The sequence below is a fragment of the Ambystoma mexicanum genome, chromosome 10 (genome assembly GCF_040938575.1).
Source record: "Ambystoma mexicanum isolate Mex_15411 chromosome 10, UKY_AmexF1_1, whole genome shotgun sequence".
Lineage (NCBI taxonomy): Eukaryota > Metazoa > Chordata > Amphibia > Caudata > Ambystomatidae > Ambystoma > Ambystoma mexicanum.
In genome coordinates this window covers 591296176-591310674 of record NC_090932.1, presented here as the reverse complement: position 1 = coordinate 591310674, position 14499 = coordinate 591296176, and the positions used below count along the sequence as shown (strand labels likewise).

Here is a 14499-nt window from a genome sequence, read left to right as displayed (position 1 = left end):
CATGAATCGACGTGCGCTGCTTTTCGTGCGATTTTCGCACTTGCACTGCGATTTTCGCTATTCCACTGCGATTCGCACGTTTTTGCCCACTTGCGCCGTGCTAATTATTCCATGAATCGGCCTGTTAGTGTATTGTCTATTTTCAGAAGGACACCTCTCCTACGTTCTGAAGACATAGCGCAGTTAGCGTTGCCCATGAGACAGACAGCTCTTTGCGCCCAGTTCGCCAGTGCCGAAGCGTCTACTGGTGTTCCTGTGTCCTTGGCTTTTTCCGCCAGGTCCATTATCTTAGCGAAGGGACCTGCAATGTCCAGAAGCTTATCTTGGCACCCTCGCCAGGCCCTGTCTATTCCTTTCCGGATATCTCGCGCCGTTTTCGTCACAAAAGTGACCATCTTGGAGTCAAGCTTCGGTGTCTCCGCCAGTTTGAACGGCAACTCTGTTCGAGGGCATTCTGACCGCATCCTGGACCTTACCTCCCTGTCCAGAGGTTTCCTAATATGCTGCGCCATATAGGCTGCTACTCTGGGCGACGGGACCCAATCTGAAGATTTTGGGTGCCTGATCGCTTCTGGGTCAAACATATCGGTGGTACTGTCTATCTCCTCTGAATGCTGCGCGGAGTCAACGTCGTCTCCACCTTCGTCCTCTGGCATATAGCCTTCATCATCGTCCCCTAGATTGTTCACCCCTGGGGTAGGGGGTCTATCCTGGCTTTGCTTCTTCTTTTCCAGGAAGGCTCTTTTCAGCCTAGCGACAGGGTCGTCTGGTCTTTGGGGAGCCTCATCCTCCCTATCAAGATTGCTCGGAGGGGTCAAAATATGTTTAGTTTTCCGAGCTGCTTTCCGCCCCTTATGTTCAATCCCTTCAGCGGGATGTCTGGCTGACAGCTGATCAACTGACTCTTCTGCTTTCCTCTTATTGGCAAGCTGGGCTTGCTGTTCTTGAATCATGGCTTCTAGAACTTCAAGCCTCTGCGCAATAGGCTGCACACCTTGCGATACCGCTTTCGATAATGAATCACCTAATACCATCTTAAAACTGTGTGAGAGATCCGCGTCCTGTTGGTACGGGCTCTCTCCCCACTCTTCCTCAGACCACTCCGGAGAGGTGGAAGGTGGAGCACCGGGGCTGTTGGATTGTGCCATCTCTAGTGTTGGTAATACCAACTTCTGGGCTGTCAGCAGGGAACAATAGCAGCTAGGCCCCTGTTCCACAGAGATATGTGTATTGCGGGCTGTGCAGGGCTGCTTCCACAGAGCCTGAAAAGAAGTATCCGAACTTCTTGCTCTAGCTGTCCCCTAAATAGCACTCCGGTAAAATACGAGTTTTTTTTTTTCTTTCTAGCCGGTATTAGGTCGTTGTTTCCTCACTGTTCGCTGCGAACGCAATGAAAACACTTGCGCGCGTGCGGAAAGGCCTCGAGGGAATGCTGGGAGACTGAACTTTCCTTCCGTTCCCCTGGGTCCTACCACCCAACTTGTTAGTCGGCGCAGAACCTCGAGGAGCGGGGCCGGGTGCCTGAGGCGAGCGCGTTCGCTCGCGGCGCCGGCCCCGCCTCCTCGGAACCTGAACAATGCAACGCCGCGGAACAACGACGAGTGAAATAATATTCAGAACGTCCGAGCGACTCAGATTACTTACTATATTCTCTTCTAATGTAAATATTACCTTATATATACACGCTCTAATGTCAATGAAGGACACACTCATATATATAAGCGTTCTATATACGCTGCGCTGGGGATTATGAACATACGCACACAAATATTCTAACGAGAGATAATGTGAGGTACTTATCTTTGGCAGCAAAAAAGAAAGAGGAAGGGACCTGGGGGGCAAGGTTCTTATAGACTGACCTATGAGCTGATTGGAGCAGGAGTTAGGGTCAGGACTACAACACCCCATAGGCATCATGGGAGTTTTAGTTTTACAGTCATCTTGAAGGAAGGATCACTTTAGTTGGACTTTTAAAACCTCAGTTTGGCTATTTCTTTGTTGTAACAGAAAAGCACAAATGCTAAAGTTTAAAAAGTCATGTTTTTTGAAATGCTATTATGGCAGTATTAAAGAAAGAAAAGCATAATGCGAGCCTCCTGTCTTGTCATAGAATAGGAGAATATTACTGTGCCTTTTAACTTCAGCCCTAACCAGGGCTGTCAATCCTCGTGTAGAAAAACATTTTATGCCAGCAACCTACAGAACCACTTTTTATCAAGGGTCATCTAAAACTGGATTCTCTGGTGGTTACTGCTGCTCGCAAGAGAACTGGGACTCTGTTAGCCACTTCTGAGGCTCCGCCAGATAAAGTGAGTAAAACGATATACCCATTAGGAAAGAAAGTAGCTATGTCAGCTACTTTCCAAATGCACATCTCAAATAATACTACCCTCATGGGCAGTTTTAACAGATCTCAATGGGACCATGTATAAGACCTAGTTAGCTGCATTCATGAGCTTCTCCAGTCTGAGATACCCAAAACATTATCTGAAGGCAAGCAAACTGCAAACACTATTATAAAAAATACTTGTGATGCTGCTGTTACAGCTGGTAGAATAGTGGCAGTAGGTAGACTAATAAAAAAGATATGCATGGCTTCGAAGTTAGAGTTTTAGACCAGAAACCCAGACCATACTACTAAACATGCCAGTGGAAGATAAATGTCCTTTTGGTAAGGTGGTAGATGATGCTCTTGAAACTGCAAAGCAGGCCAGTCAGGTTATAGCCAAGGGCTCCACCTCGTGGTATACTAATCTGGGACATCTATCTACATCTCAGACTTCCTGCCCAAGACAATGCAGAAGGGGGCATAGCAGAGGTAGAGGGCAAACCACTAGAGGTTCACCTCCAAACTCAAAACAATGACTCCCTGCTTAAGGTCCCCTCCCCGATCACCCCAGTAAGGGTTGTGATGAATCTGATGGACTCATCACTGATTCCCCGGCGGTGGCCTCCTCCTCTGTGGCCAGGAGATGGCAGCCATTACCCGATCCTGACCCTGTCATGGTTATATGAGGGAGGATCACAGGGGAGGGGACAACTACGAAGGAGAGGGTATGATTCCATTGGCTGGGATGCAGTATTACTACCTTTTTCCTAACGAAGACCCTATAACACCTAGGTTCATGAGGGCTTGTAGTCACCCCACAATTTCCCCTTATCATGGACATTGGAAGCCCCTTCCTTCATGTCACTCTATACAAAACTCCATGTATACCTCAAACTTTCACAACCCACATAAAACCTGTTTCTGACATTTCTGTCTGTGAAGTTTTTGAACATCATAATTTTGGAAATCCAATTGCATCTATGGATTCAGCTCCCATAAAGCCTCAAGTAATGAGATGAAGAAGAGGAGAGAAGAGTTGATGCAACCTGAGCAAAGTCCAAAGACTAACATTCAGACTAGTTGCTTCATTTACACTAAATTGGCCGGGACCTTTAAAAATGGCAACCACAGTATCCAGCAAAGCAGAATGGGAGAGAACTGTGGAAGAGAAGACAGGTACATTCACGGGCAGCTCGCAAACGCGAGTTACAGACACTGCCATGGCAGAAAGGAAAGAGAGGCGCGGCAGGCATACCTGAAGGACTGCAGGAGCACCGGCAAGCACAGCAGAGCTCATGGAGGTACGGTCGAGTTAGGAAGCAGCGTTCTCTGGTTCAGGCCATAGAAGGAAGACGGCGACTGAACGCATTGCTGCAGGAAATGCTGAAGAGATGCCCGCATCACACGAGAAGCCCATCCAGGTAGGAAGCTTCACAGCATAGGCACGCCATAAGTCGGAGACACCACAAACTACCGGTGAGTCAGCCCAGAGCCATTGGGGACTCGGGGCATACCGACAAACGAGCTAGCAAGTGAACTAATTATGTTAGATTGATATTTTGGAAAATACTCAAAGGCGATTTAAACACACGCAAAACCTAATGTTAAATCAATGTTTAAAAGGAAGATTTGAATACCGAGAAGAAAATGTGCAGCAATGAAACATGAACAATTACATATACATGAGATGTCAATGTGGGGGAGAGCTGAAACACGTGTTATCCTAAGTAAATACATTGAACATAACAAAGTAGATGCTGATGTGATATATTGAAAGTTACAGTGAAACCAATAAAGACTCCCTGGTAAAGAGAAGGTACCAGACAGTTGACATTTGGGGAAAGATACCAGGCAGGGGAGTATACCAGGGAATCTGTAATATACCAGAGAGGGATACCTGACAGGGAAGTATACCAGGGGATGTAAGAAGGCTGTAAAGAGAAGTCATGGCAGTTAAATACACCAGGCATTTGAAACTTTATAAAGAACCTTAATATTCAGGGAAAATACCTGGCAGGAAAGAATAGGGAATCTGAAGAGCCCCATGAAAGGATTTCTGGCAAAGGAGTATACCAGGTAATCCACCAAGGACCAAGTGCATACAAGAAATTCTAGTAGCCAAATTTACCAGGTGGTTTGGGAACTGTGATAAGATACCTAGCAGGGAAGTATACCAGTGGATCTGAATAAACCATAATAGGATTCCTGGCATAGGAGCAATCCTAGCCAATCCACCAGAGTTTTAAAGAAAAAGTTTATCAGTGATACAAAATACCTGGCAAGGAAGTATACTCGCAAATCTGGACAGTACACCAGCCAAACCTTTAAGTTTACAGAACATGAACCTTATGAGTCCAATATAAAGGCATTGTTGTTCAAGAGAAACACTTTTGCTACAAAGGCATTGTTGGATGTTATGGAAAATATTGTGTGAACAATTAATTTCTGAATCCATTGTAAAAGCTTCAAGAAATTGTTGGACAAAGAGACACTGTTGTGATACAAAGAAAATGTTCTTTAAAAGAGACCTCTCTGCCTCTCTAAAACTTGAGCAGGACCATCTCCAGTTCTGGAAGCTGCTCAAGACCGTGCTCTTTGCTTCTGCCTTCTCTCTTCCTCTTCACTGCTGATCTCCTGTCTGTCACTGCACTGGTTACCTGTCTACCCTCTGAATCTCAGGCCCAGGTCCCTCTCCCCCGAGTTGCACATGTGTTATGATGTGGCTTGCTAGCCAGTGTTATTGGCAAGCCACTGTTCATGAGCTGTTTAATAGGCTTGTGTATGATGCTGCTGATGGCTGGAATTGTATTATGTCATCAGCAGGTCATGGGGTTTTAAATTGGATGTGATGCACTGTTTATTTGTACTGATGTTCTATTTTCTGTCAGTTGGGTTTAGTCTGCCTTGGTAGTGTTTTGGTGGCACTGCTGGGGGTCTTATCTATAGATGTCTTCTTAATAAAATCTCTTAAAGCATTAACAAGTGTGTGGATTAATCCCACTTAACATTGGCGATGAGGATCTACTGTCAAGGGACCCCCAGCAGAGAGAAAAGGTCCTGCTCCGCTGCATGCGTGGCAGCGGCTTACGTGGGATACCACTGCAGTAAGTGCTTCCCTGCCCCCCCGCGCACCCATAGCTAAAAGCGTCTGAGAGAACCTGCCGTCGCTTCCCCATCCGCGGGTGAAATTGCACAGCTGCTCCGAGCGAAGACAGCCGGCAGCACTAACCGTATTTCCCTATATAGACCCGCATTCCAATCTTCTCAAGTGCTACCGCGGCGGCGGAATAGAGGATCCTTACATCCTCACAGCGTGCATGTGCTTAAAGATCACAAGCAAGGAAGAAGGAAAATGGACAGCAACTAAATAGCCGCCAGAGAAGATTGCAAACAGGTGGCCCCTGGTCACAACAAGTAAGAAGGGGGAAGTGCAGTGGAAGTGGAAGCGGAAGAAAGCGGAAGATAAAGCAAGGTGTAAGGCATAACGCTGAGGCGCAACAGAGAGAGAAGTAAAGAAGCAAAGGGGGAAGAGCAGTGGAAGTAAAAGAGGAAGAAAAAGCAAGTTTTAAGGCATAACACTGAGGCGCAATAGAGAGAGAGCGAGCTGTGAAAGGTCCAGCAGCAAAGGTGGTGAAGAAGTGAAGAAGCGTTGAACAAAGCATAACCCAGAGGTGCAACGGAGTGAGAAGCTTGAAAGTTCCGGTAGCAAAAGTGGAGCATTGAGAAAAAGCACACTTGTGCAGCAAGTGACAGTGAAGAAAATATATATATTAAACAAAGAGGTGCAGGAGAAAGTCAGTGAAAAAAATATATATATTAAACAAAGAGGTGCAGGAGAAAGTCAAGGAATCAAGGAATCCGAAAGGTGACACAAACCAAGAGAAGGGGAACAAATCAAGAGAAGGGAGTTTTACAGGTGTACTGGATGCCTGTGAATAGGTTTGGATCTGGGGTGGAAGTTTCAACAGGAGGAAACACATTTTTGAAGTAACAAGATGGCCATGTAAAATGTTAGTGGCCCTCCGTTGTTCATGGCTGTGCCTGGTCCGACGAAAAGTGGGCACAATGGAAGAAGGGATTTCTCCATTATCTAAAAGCAGCAGCAGGAAACTCTTTCACCAATGATAGGAAACTTGCCCTTTTTATGGATCACCTAGGATATGTGGGTCAAAGGATTTTTGAAACTCTTACGGCGATTCCTTGTGAAAGTGAAGGGGATGCTTTAAATGAACTGGAAACTGCTTTTGCCAAATTGGATGCTCACTTTAACCCCAGAACAAGCACCATCTTGGAAAGGTGTAACTTCCGGATGAGAGTTCAGGAACCGGGAGAATTCGGAGAAGAGTATATGACTGCTCTACGCCAGTTAGCATTGTCTTGCAAATTTCAGGGTGCATATGATGATCATTTAAGAGATCAATTTATGACACATTGTAGCTCGGATAGGATACGTGAGGAATTGTGGCTTAAGGATGAGCCAACGTTAGACGAAGTTTTAAACATAGTTCGCAGAGTAGAACACTCTTTGGCCTGTATAGCGAAACCTTCGAGGAAAGCAAATAGTGTGCCGAAAAATCTGAGATTTTAGGTGTGACTGAAAATAAGAATAAGAAAAAGGTGAAAGACAAGGAGAAAAAAAATGACCCGTGGTAATGGTGACTTTAAAACTGGCCGACAGAAAAATTAAACGAGTGCTAGAGAGGAACGATTGTGCTACCATTGTGCAAGTAGCTCCCATTTTGCTGCATCTTTCTCTTGTCCGGGAAGGAAGACAACGTGCTTGAAATGCAAGAGGTGAGGACATTTTGCTAACTGTTGCATAAATGATCCATTTAATGAAAGAAAAGTTTTATACATCAATGAGGAGGAAGCTCGGAGGTCGTCAGAAGAAGGCGATTTCCCCTTGGAAAACATTATTGTTAATACAATAAATGTAGTGTATGGAGATGAGGATGATGATTGTGAACACACCTATGCCAATGTGAAGGTTAATGGAAAAGATGTGTGTATGATGGCTGATTCTGGATCAAAAATTACATTGATATCCAGGGAAGTATTTGAGAGAGATATGGAGGGTGATGTTCAAAAGTTATTGAGACCTGATATAAGACCATGGGGTTACAATCTGGATGTCGTTGATTTATTGGGTTTTGCAAAAGGCATATCCAATCCAAAAGCGTGGTTTGGCTTGGTCCCAAAAGCGTGCTTTTGTTAATTTGGTGTAAATCCGTCCAGTAGTTTTTTTTAAACAACCAAAACGTAAGGCAACCAAATTAGTGATATCTATGTCCACTCCGCGGACTCACTTCCCTGTTCGGTCCGCGGACTGGCATCTGATTGGCTAGAAAAATTTGCTGACTTTTGCGTGGTCCGCGGACATCAGGGATGCAGCCGCTGATTAGGCGGTGAGAAAACATGAAATGCGATGTTTTTCGTGGAAAGCCCGCCATCTTGGATTTGCCGACTTTTTTGGGGTCAGCAGACAGTGCAGTGAAAACATTTTTAAAAAAGCAGCGTTGTACTTGTTAAACTCAACAAACAATCTCTGTTGATGTGGGGGGGATGAGGATTGGATTGGATATGGCCATAAGAGGCCCAAAAAATGGGTTGTTTCACCCCCTCCCCCTGAAAGTCTGCAAACACTCCAGATGTCCTGGAGCAGTCCTGTGGTGTTTTTGGTCACTTCGGATGTTCTAGGACATTTTTACCTATTTCTGCATTACAGGGTTGGGGAAAAGCAGTTTTTGGATGGCTTATAACTTTTGCATCACTCGATGAAACTGCATGTAATTTTGCAGTTCTATTCTAGAACTAATCCTGAATGGTTTTGCAAAGCTTTGTGGTATTCTGTCAAGAGGGGGCAAAATTAGAGGGGGGGGTCCTAAAATATTGTAAAGGCATATACATGTGGTGTCATTTGACGAATCTGCACAACATTTGGCAAAACGATTTTGGATCTATATATAAATGGTTTTCTAAAGTTTGGTGGGATTTTCTCAAGAGGGGGCGAAATTAGAGGGGTGGTCTCAACATTTTTAGATGGCTTATAACTTTGTTGCTATTTGACGAATGTGTACAAAAGTTTTGAGAAAGATTATAGACCCAACCTTCAATGTTTGTGTAAAGACCGAATGGATTTTGTCAAGTGAGGGCTAAATTATAGGGGGGTCCCAACTTTTCTTTGTTTCCCATAGACATAATGGGAAAAGATTTCTGTCGTGCCTACAGACCAAACCGCTGGACGGATTTTCACCAAATTTGCGGCAGGAGCAGCGGCTTGGTCCCGAAATCGTGCTTTTGTTCATTTGGTGTAAATCCATCCAGTAATTTTTTTGTAAACAACCAAAACGTAAGGCAAAACATTAGTGATATCTATGTCCGCTCGGCAGACTCACTTCCCTGTTCGGTGTGCGGACTGACCGTTTCTAGTTCCATTGGCTAGAAAAATTCGCTGACTTTTGTCGCTGATTGGGCGGTGAGAAAACATGAAATGCGCTGGTTTTCCTGGAACGCCCGCCATCTTGAGTTCGCATGCATGGTAAAATTCCAATGAAATTGACTGAAAAAACTTTGTTAAAGGGACTTGGCCTAGATTTTTCAGTGAACCAAAATAAGTGAGCCAGATATATGATGTCATCAGTGATGTCATCAATGGCATTTGTGATGTCATCTTTGATGTCCTGTGTGTTAGTCTTAGCAGTGCACGGTGGTGGCACGAGTTATGGTTGCTAAACTTACCATAACTGGCAAATTTCTGAGGTTTTTCGGTTTTACCTGTAACCATAACGTCCCTGTAACAATGTTTTTCCATTGATTTTCATTTGTTTTTATTAGTGTAACTTAACCATAACGTGCCCTTAACTACGTTTTTTCATTGAATTTCATAGGTTTTTATTAGTGCAACTTAACCATGATGTCCCTTTAACAAAATGTTTTCATTGAATATATACAGACATTTCCTTGCATTCTTAGTTTGTTTCTAGTGTGGGGGTCAGTTTAGAATGTTTTGTACACTGGCGGTTTCTAAGTTGCTAACTAATTGACACCGACGTATTCTGGTTTATGTAATTTTTCATCGCCGTATATTTCAACGCTTGCCAATTAAACGTGTACATTCTAACGAAAATGTTCATCGAATTTCTTTTTTTTTTGGGGGGGTCCTCCATCAAACCTCCCTTCCCCCACCTATTTTTACCTATTCCCTACCCATCCAAACCCTTATCTGCCCTTTCCTACCCCCCCCCCTATTGATGGACATTTTTGTTATAATGTTCACGTTTAAATGACAGGCTTTGAAATATACGGCGATGAAAGGACGTCGTTCCCTGATTCTTAGTTTTAGTTACTTAAGTAGGGAACCTCCTTCTTTAGGATAGGGCTAGAGAGGCATTTTTCCAGCCCATGTCTGTTAAATAAAATGATTAATAATTAGAATATTACAACTTTGTGGCGCGTCTCAATTCTGACTCCTCACAGGGGCACCTTACACTATTCACCCACGTATGGGGGATCACATCAGGCAAGTGGATGCTGTCAACTCTAAAGAAGGTATATTGCGTGGAATTCAAAGAACTACCACGCAATCATCCACCAACAGTCAGAGGAAGAAAAACTTCCACACAAGGGACCCTTTGAACTTGTTCTACCGTCTGAGAGATTTGTTCTGTGTACTTCCTTGTTCCAGAGAAAGTCTAAACCAAACACCCAGTACTTGATCTGAGAGAAGCAAAAATATGTCGAACTTCAAAAGTTCAGGATGACAACATTACAGGAAGTCATCCCTTTGTTAAAAAAGGAAGATTACATGACAACACTGGATATGATAGATGCATGCTTTCATATTTCATTGCTATTTTCCTATCTGGATTGCAAGTGACTGATAACACCAGTTAGTCTCTTTGTGTTTATCATTGGTGATGTGGTTGTGGTCTTTTGTTGTTAATTCATTTCCGGATAGGTAATTGATTGTACATATGTCATACTGTGTTACATAGCTTTTGAACTGCACCCCCACTCTTTCCTAGCTGTTGTACTGCACTGGGATTTGATTGGAAAAATAGAATATTATGTCCCCAACTTGATCTAAGGAGGAAAGGAAAAGTCGATAGGCAGGGAAAAGCAGCAGGAAGGGCATTAAAGAGACAAACCATCAGAAAGATAAGAAGAGACTGAGGAAAAAAGTATAATCATGGCATTTGATCTAACGGAATGCTGATTAGATAGAAGGAAAAAATAGAACATCTTGTTCTAACAAGCTTTTTTCATGATGATGGCAGTTTCTAGTAAGTGGAAGTTGGTACTTGAATTAGTCAGAGCATGATTCTGTAAAGGACCTGTGATCTGCTCAGGCATTCCCTTGAAGTGGGGAGGCATAATGTGTAGGTAGAAATCTGAAGCGGTCCCCTGCCAACGACCAGGGAATTAATTTGGGACTGCTAAACCAGATGTCACAAGTGACAGAGCCTATTATTGTCTTTATAAAACGGCGACTGCAGAAACCACAGTGAAACAAGAGTGATAAAGATGAAGAGGGGAAATTAACGCTACAAAAGCGCACATGCATGACCTCCATTTCGGTTATACAGCATCACCCGTGTAACTAGCAGAAATCAGACACAAAACTCAGATAAGCAAATTAAAAGAAAACGCCCTACCTGATTGTTGTCTCACTATGTTTCTTCATGCATGTGCAGTTGGTCAGCTGATGAGATGAAAGCAGGAAAGAGAAGGCAGAGAAAGGGCCAATGAGTGTCCTAGCGTAATGACAGATCACAGGAATACTCTGTCAAGGAGTGCTCTTAATCATGCCCTTGCTTGCAGGACAGCACCAGGTACAAGTGATCCTGCTAGTTCCTGGAAATAGTGTTGTTTCGAAGTGCATAAGAGTCATTTACAAGCTACTGGCATCTTCTCCTCCCGACTCCAAGGCCTTATCACCCTATCATCTATTTACAAAACCTACTGAGGAATCCAAAATGAATTAAAACAAAATGGGTTAGTTCAGCACTTAATATCCCAAATGTTAGGATGCTGCATTTACCAGTGCAGAGAGAAATGAGCAAATCTCTCACCCAAAATTCAATTCATATTCTGAAGCACATTACCAAGGTACTGGTCGAGTGCAGTAAGCAGCCCATGCCCTGAAAGAGTATTTGTCCTTAATGCCACATCTACAATACCTTGACTCCAATCTTCAGCCAGTGTGAAACACCTCGTCACCCTCAGCCCTACCAGGCCAACTACACCAAAGCCCCAGAACTCTCAACTACTTGCATCCTGAGTTCTGTAATCAACCAAGAAAGCCCAGAGAATCCCTTCCCCTATCAATGCCCTTGTCACCCAACCCCATCAGTCCCAACACAGCTTCACCCACCCTACTCGTTCACCTAGCCTGGCAGGACAGAGATCGTAACATCTACCCACTGCTAGCATCCTAATAACTACTTGCCCAATATCCAAATGTTCCTACCCTTCAAATGCAGACAACTTCTAAGCTATCTGGCCCCATCCCTCACCGAACGTCCTCCAAAGTTTGAAGGTCCCACTCCCCTAAGCTGTTCCCTGTTTGAGAGCACAGTGCATCCAAGACAGCACGGAAGCGCCGAAACACTGATCCGGAGCCGATACCCATGGCCACCTCCATGGCTCTGGTCCACAACTCTTTCCCCACCCACTTCTACCAAGCTTACATCCAAACCCTTCCCCTGAAACAACTGTGGCAGAAACCTGTACATACAGCATTTCACATGTATCACTTCAAGTATTGCCCATTCGTTATTTGTTGCCATCAATGAAAAATAGGGTGATTCCCTAAAGCATTCATTAACTACTTAAAAGGATCCCCATTATGTGGAGCATTAGTAAGTGGGTGAGGCTTTTTTCTATTATGTAGAGTCCTTATTTCTTTTTACTCCTACTTATTTTAGACAACGGCTGGACCTAATGCGTGAAATGTATGACCGGGCTGCAGAAGTGCCTTCCAATTTCATTGAAGATGGTGACAACGTAGTAACAGGTGGCGATCCCTTCTATGACCGCTTCCCCTGGTTCCGGCTGGTTGGCAGGTAAGAAATGTTTACATATGAAACAAAGCTTCCAGTGAAACTAGATAACAACCTTATGCACTATGATACTCTGCACATTCTTACTTCCCCTCTCCTTCCCTCCTTATTGTTATGTTATGTTAATTAAAAGTATTAAGCGTGCGTACGCCCAAAGGCACCATGGCGCTGGAGTGAAAGCAGAGGATTTGTTTTTCCCAAGTCTAAAACACAAATGTTTTCAAGGATCGGCAGAAGGACAGATGGTCCACAGTCTCACGCAAGGTGAGGGGAAGAGAGTTCCATGCCATGGCGGCCGCCACCGAGAAAGCGCGCCTGCCTGTCCGAGTCAGTCTGAACCGAGGAACCGCCACCAGAGAGGCAGACTTAGAGCGGAGACATCGGGTAGGAATATGGCGTTGGAATTTAACCTCAAGGTATTCTGCACCCACGCCATAGAAGGCACGGTGCACCATACACATGAATTTAAACCACATGTGATGTTCCACTGGGTGCCAGTGGAGCTGTCCCAACAGTGGGGTCATGTGGGCTCCGCAGGGAGGACGAAGGATGGCCCTAGCGACAGCATTCTGCAATAACTGGAGCAGGTTTATCAAATAGCGTGGCAGGGCCAGTTAAAGGGAGTTACAGTAGTCAAGACCACTCATAACAAGCGCCGCAACCACCGGTGCCTGACATTTAGCTGGAATGAAAGGGTAGACATTCCTAAGAATACAGAGTTTCAAATGACTGTTCTTACATACCGCTGCAACCTGTTCCTCAATGGCAAGTAATGAAGTGATGTTAACTCCCAAGTTCCTAACTGATGACACTGGCATAGGAAGGGGGCTGAGAGAAGCAGGCCAGTAGTCTGTGGTCCAGAACAAAAGGGGAGAGGTAGTACCAACCAGCAGTACCTCAGTCTTACTGTCATTTAGCTTCAACCAGTTTGATGTCATCCATGCACCCACATCCTCAAGACACTTCCTAAACCGAGTGGCCAGATCAGACTGATTCAGGTCTAGACGGACCAGAATTTGTGTATCATCGGCGTAGTAATAATAACGAAAGCCATCGGACAAAATAAGAGACAGCAAAGGCCTGATATACAAGTTGAACAAAATGGGTGACTGGGCAGATCCCTGTGGGACACCACAGAAGAGTGAAGCTGGACTAGAACGAAAAGGGGGAAGAGAAATTGACTGGAATCGGATGGTTAGGAAGGCAATTAACCTGTCAAGCACTTCACCGGACAGGCCGGCGGCAGCTAGCCTGGCGATCAGGTAGGATGGTCGACAGTGACGAATGCAGCTGACAGATCCAGGGCTCAAGTCAAGGGTACACGCAGTGGGACGGAGTCCACCCACTTTATTCAGAGGGTGGACCCAGTCCCCCCCAGCTAAAATTATAAAAATGGAACGTCCTCTTTGAATTTATGAAGTAAAGCCGGCCTCTGGGATCAAACCGGGCACTTCACCACTACACTATATAACCTGATGACAAATAACAAACAACTAAAGGTGAAATGTGCCATTTCGGTACTGCAAGTCGCAGGGAAAACATTTGTATTGGTTGTTGGAGTTTAAAACATGCACACCTTTTAAAGTTTTCAAAAACATATTAGAACAAAATATCCTCTCTTGGTTTTGTGTGTGTGTTGATTTTATGAAAGGCAAATGCGATTTGTCCTGTTCAATTTGGGTGGTTATACAAAGCCAATTTAATGAAATGTGCATATTTCACCTTCATATGGTAATTTCTGACGACATCACATCCCATTGCGTTTGTTGATGAGTCCCCCCACTCTAATTTTTAGGACTTGACCCCTGGACAGATCTAATAGTGCAACTGCTCCGACACCCCCCTGATCTACCAGGCGGGCCAGATTGTCAAGTACCGAATTCAAGACTGACTCAGTTCCCCTTCCTGGCCGAAAGCCTGATTGAAATGAATCAAAGTAATAAGAAGATTCCAGAAAAGTGGAGAGCAAGGGGGGAACCAGAGCTTCCAGTAGTTTCATAAGAAAAGGCAATAAAGAAATAGGGCGGTAATTAGTCCACACCTCAGGGTCAAGACAGGGCTTTTTCAATAGAGGAATCACCAGAGCGTGCTTAAGTGCAAGGGGAATTA

The 14499-nt window shown here is 44.5% G+C and overlaps 1 protein-coding gene across 7 annotated transcripts in view; it reads left to right on the top strand.

Annotated features, from left to right (window-relative positions):
* Positions 1 to 14499, top strand: part of KIF1A (kinesin family member 1A) — a 4129412-nt gene that overhangs the window by 1641242 nt on the left and 2473671 nt on the right. For all 7 annotated transcript variants that reach the window (XM_069618139.1, XM_069618143.1, XM_069618141.1 and 4 more), the window contains exon 25: positions 12256 to 12393. In XM_069618139.1, the coding sequence (XP_069474240.1) occupies positions 12256 to 12393 (138 nt within the window). The remainder of the gene's footprint in view (positions 1 to 12255; positions 12394 to 14499) is intronic.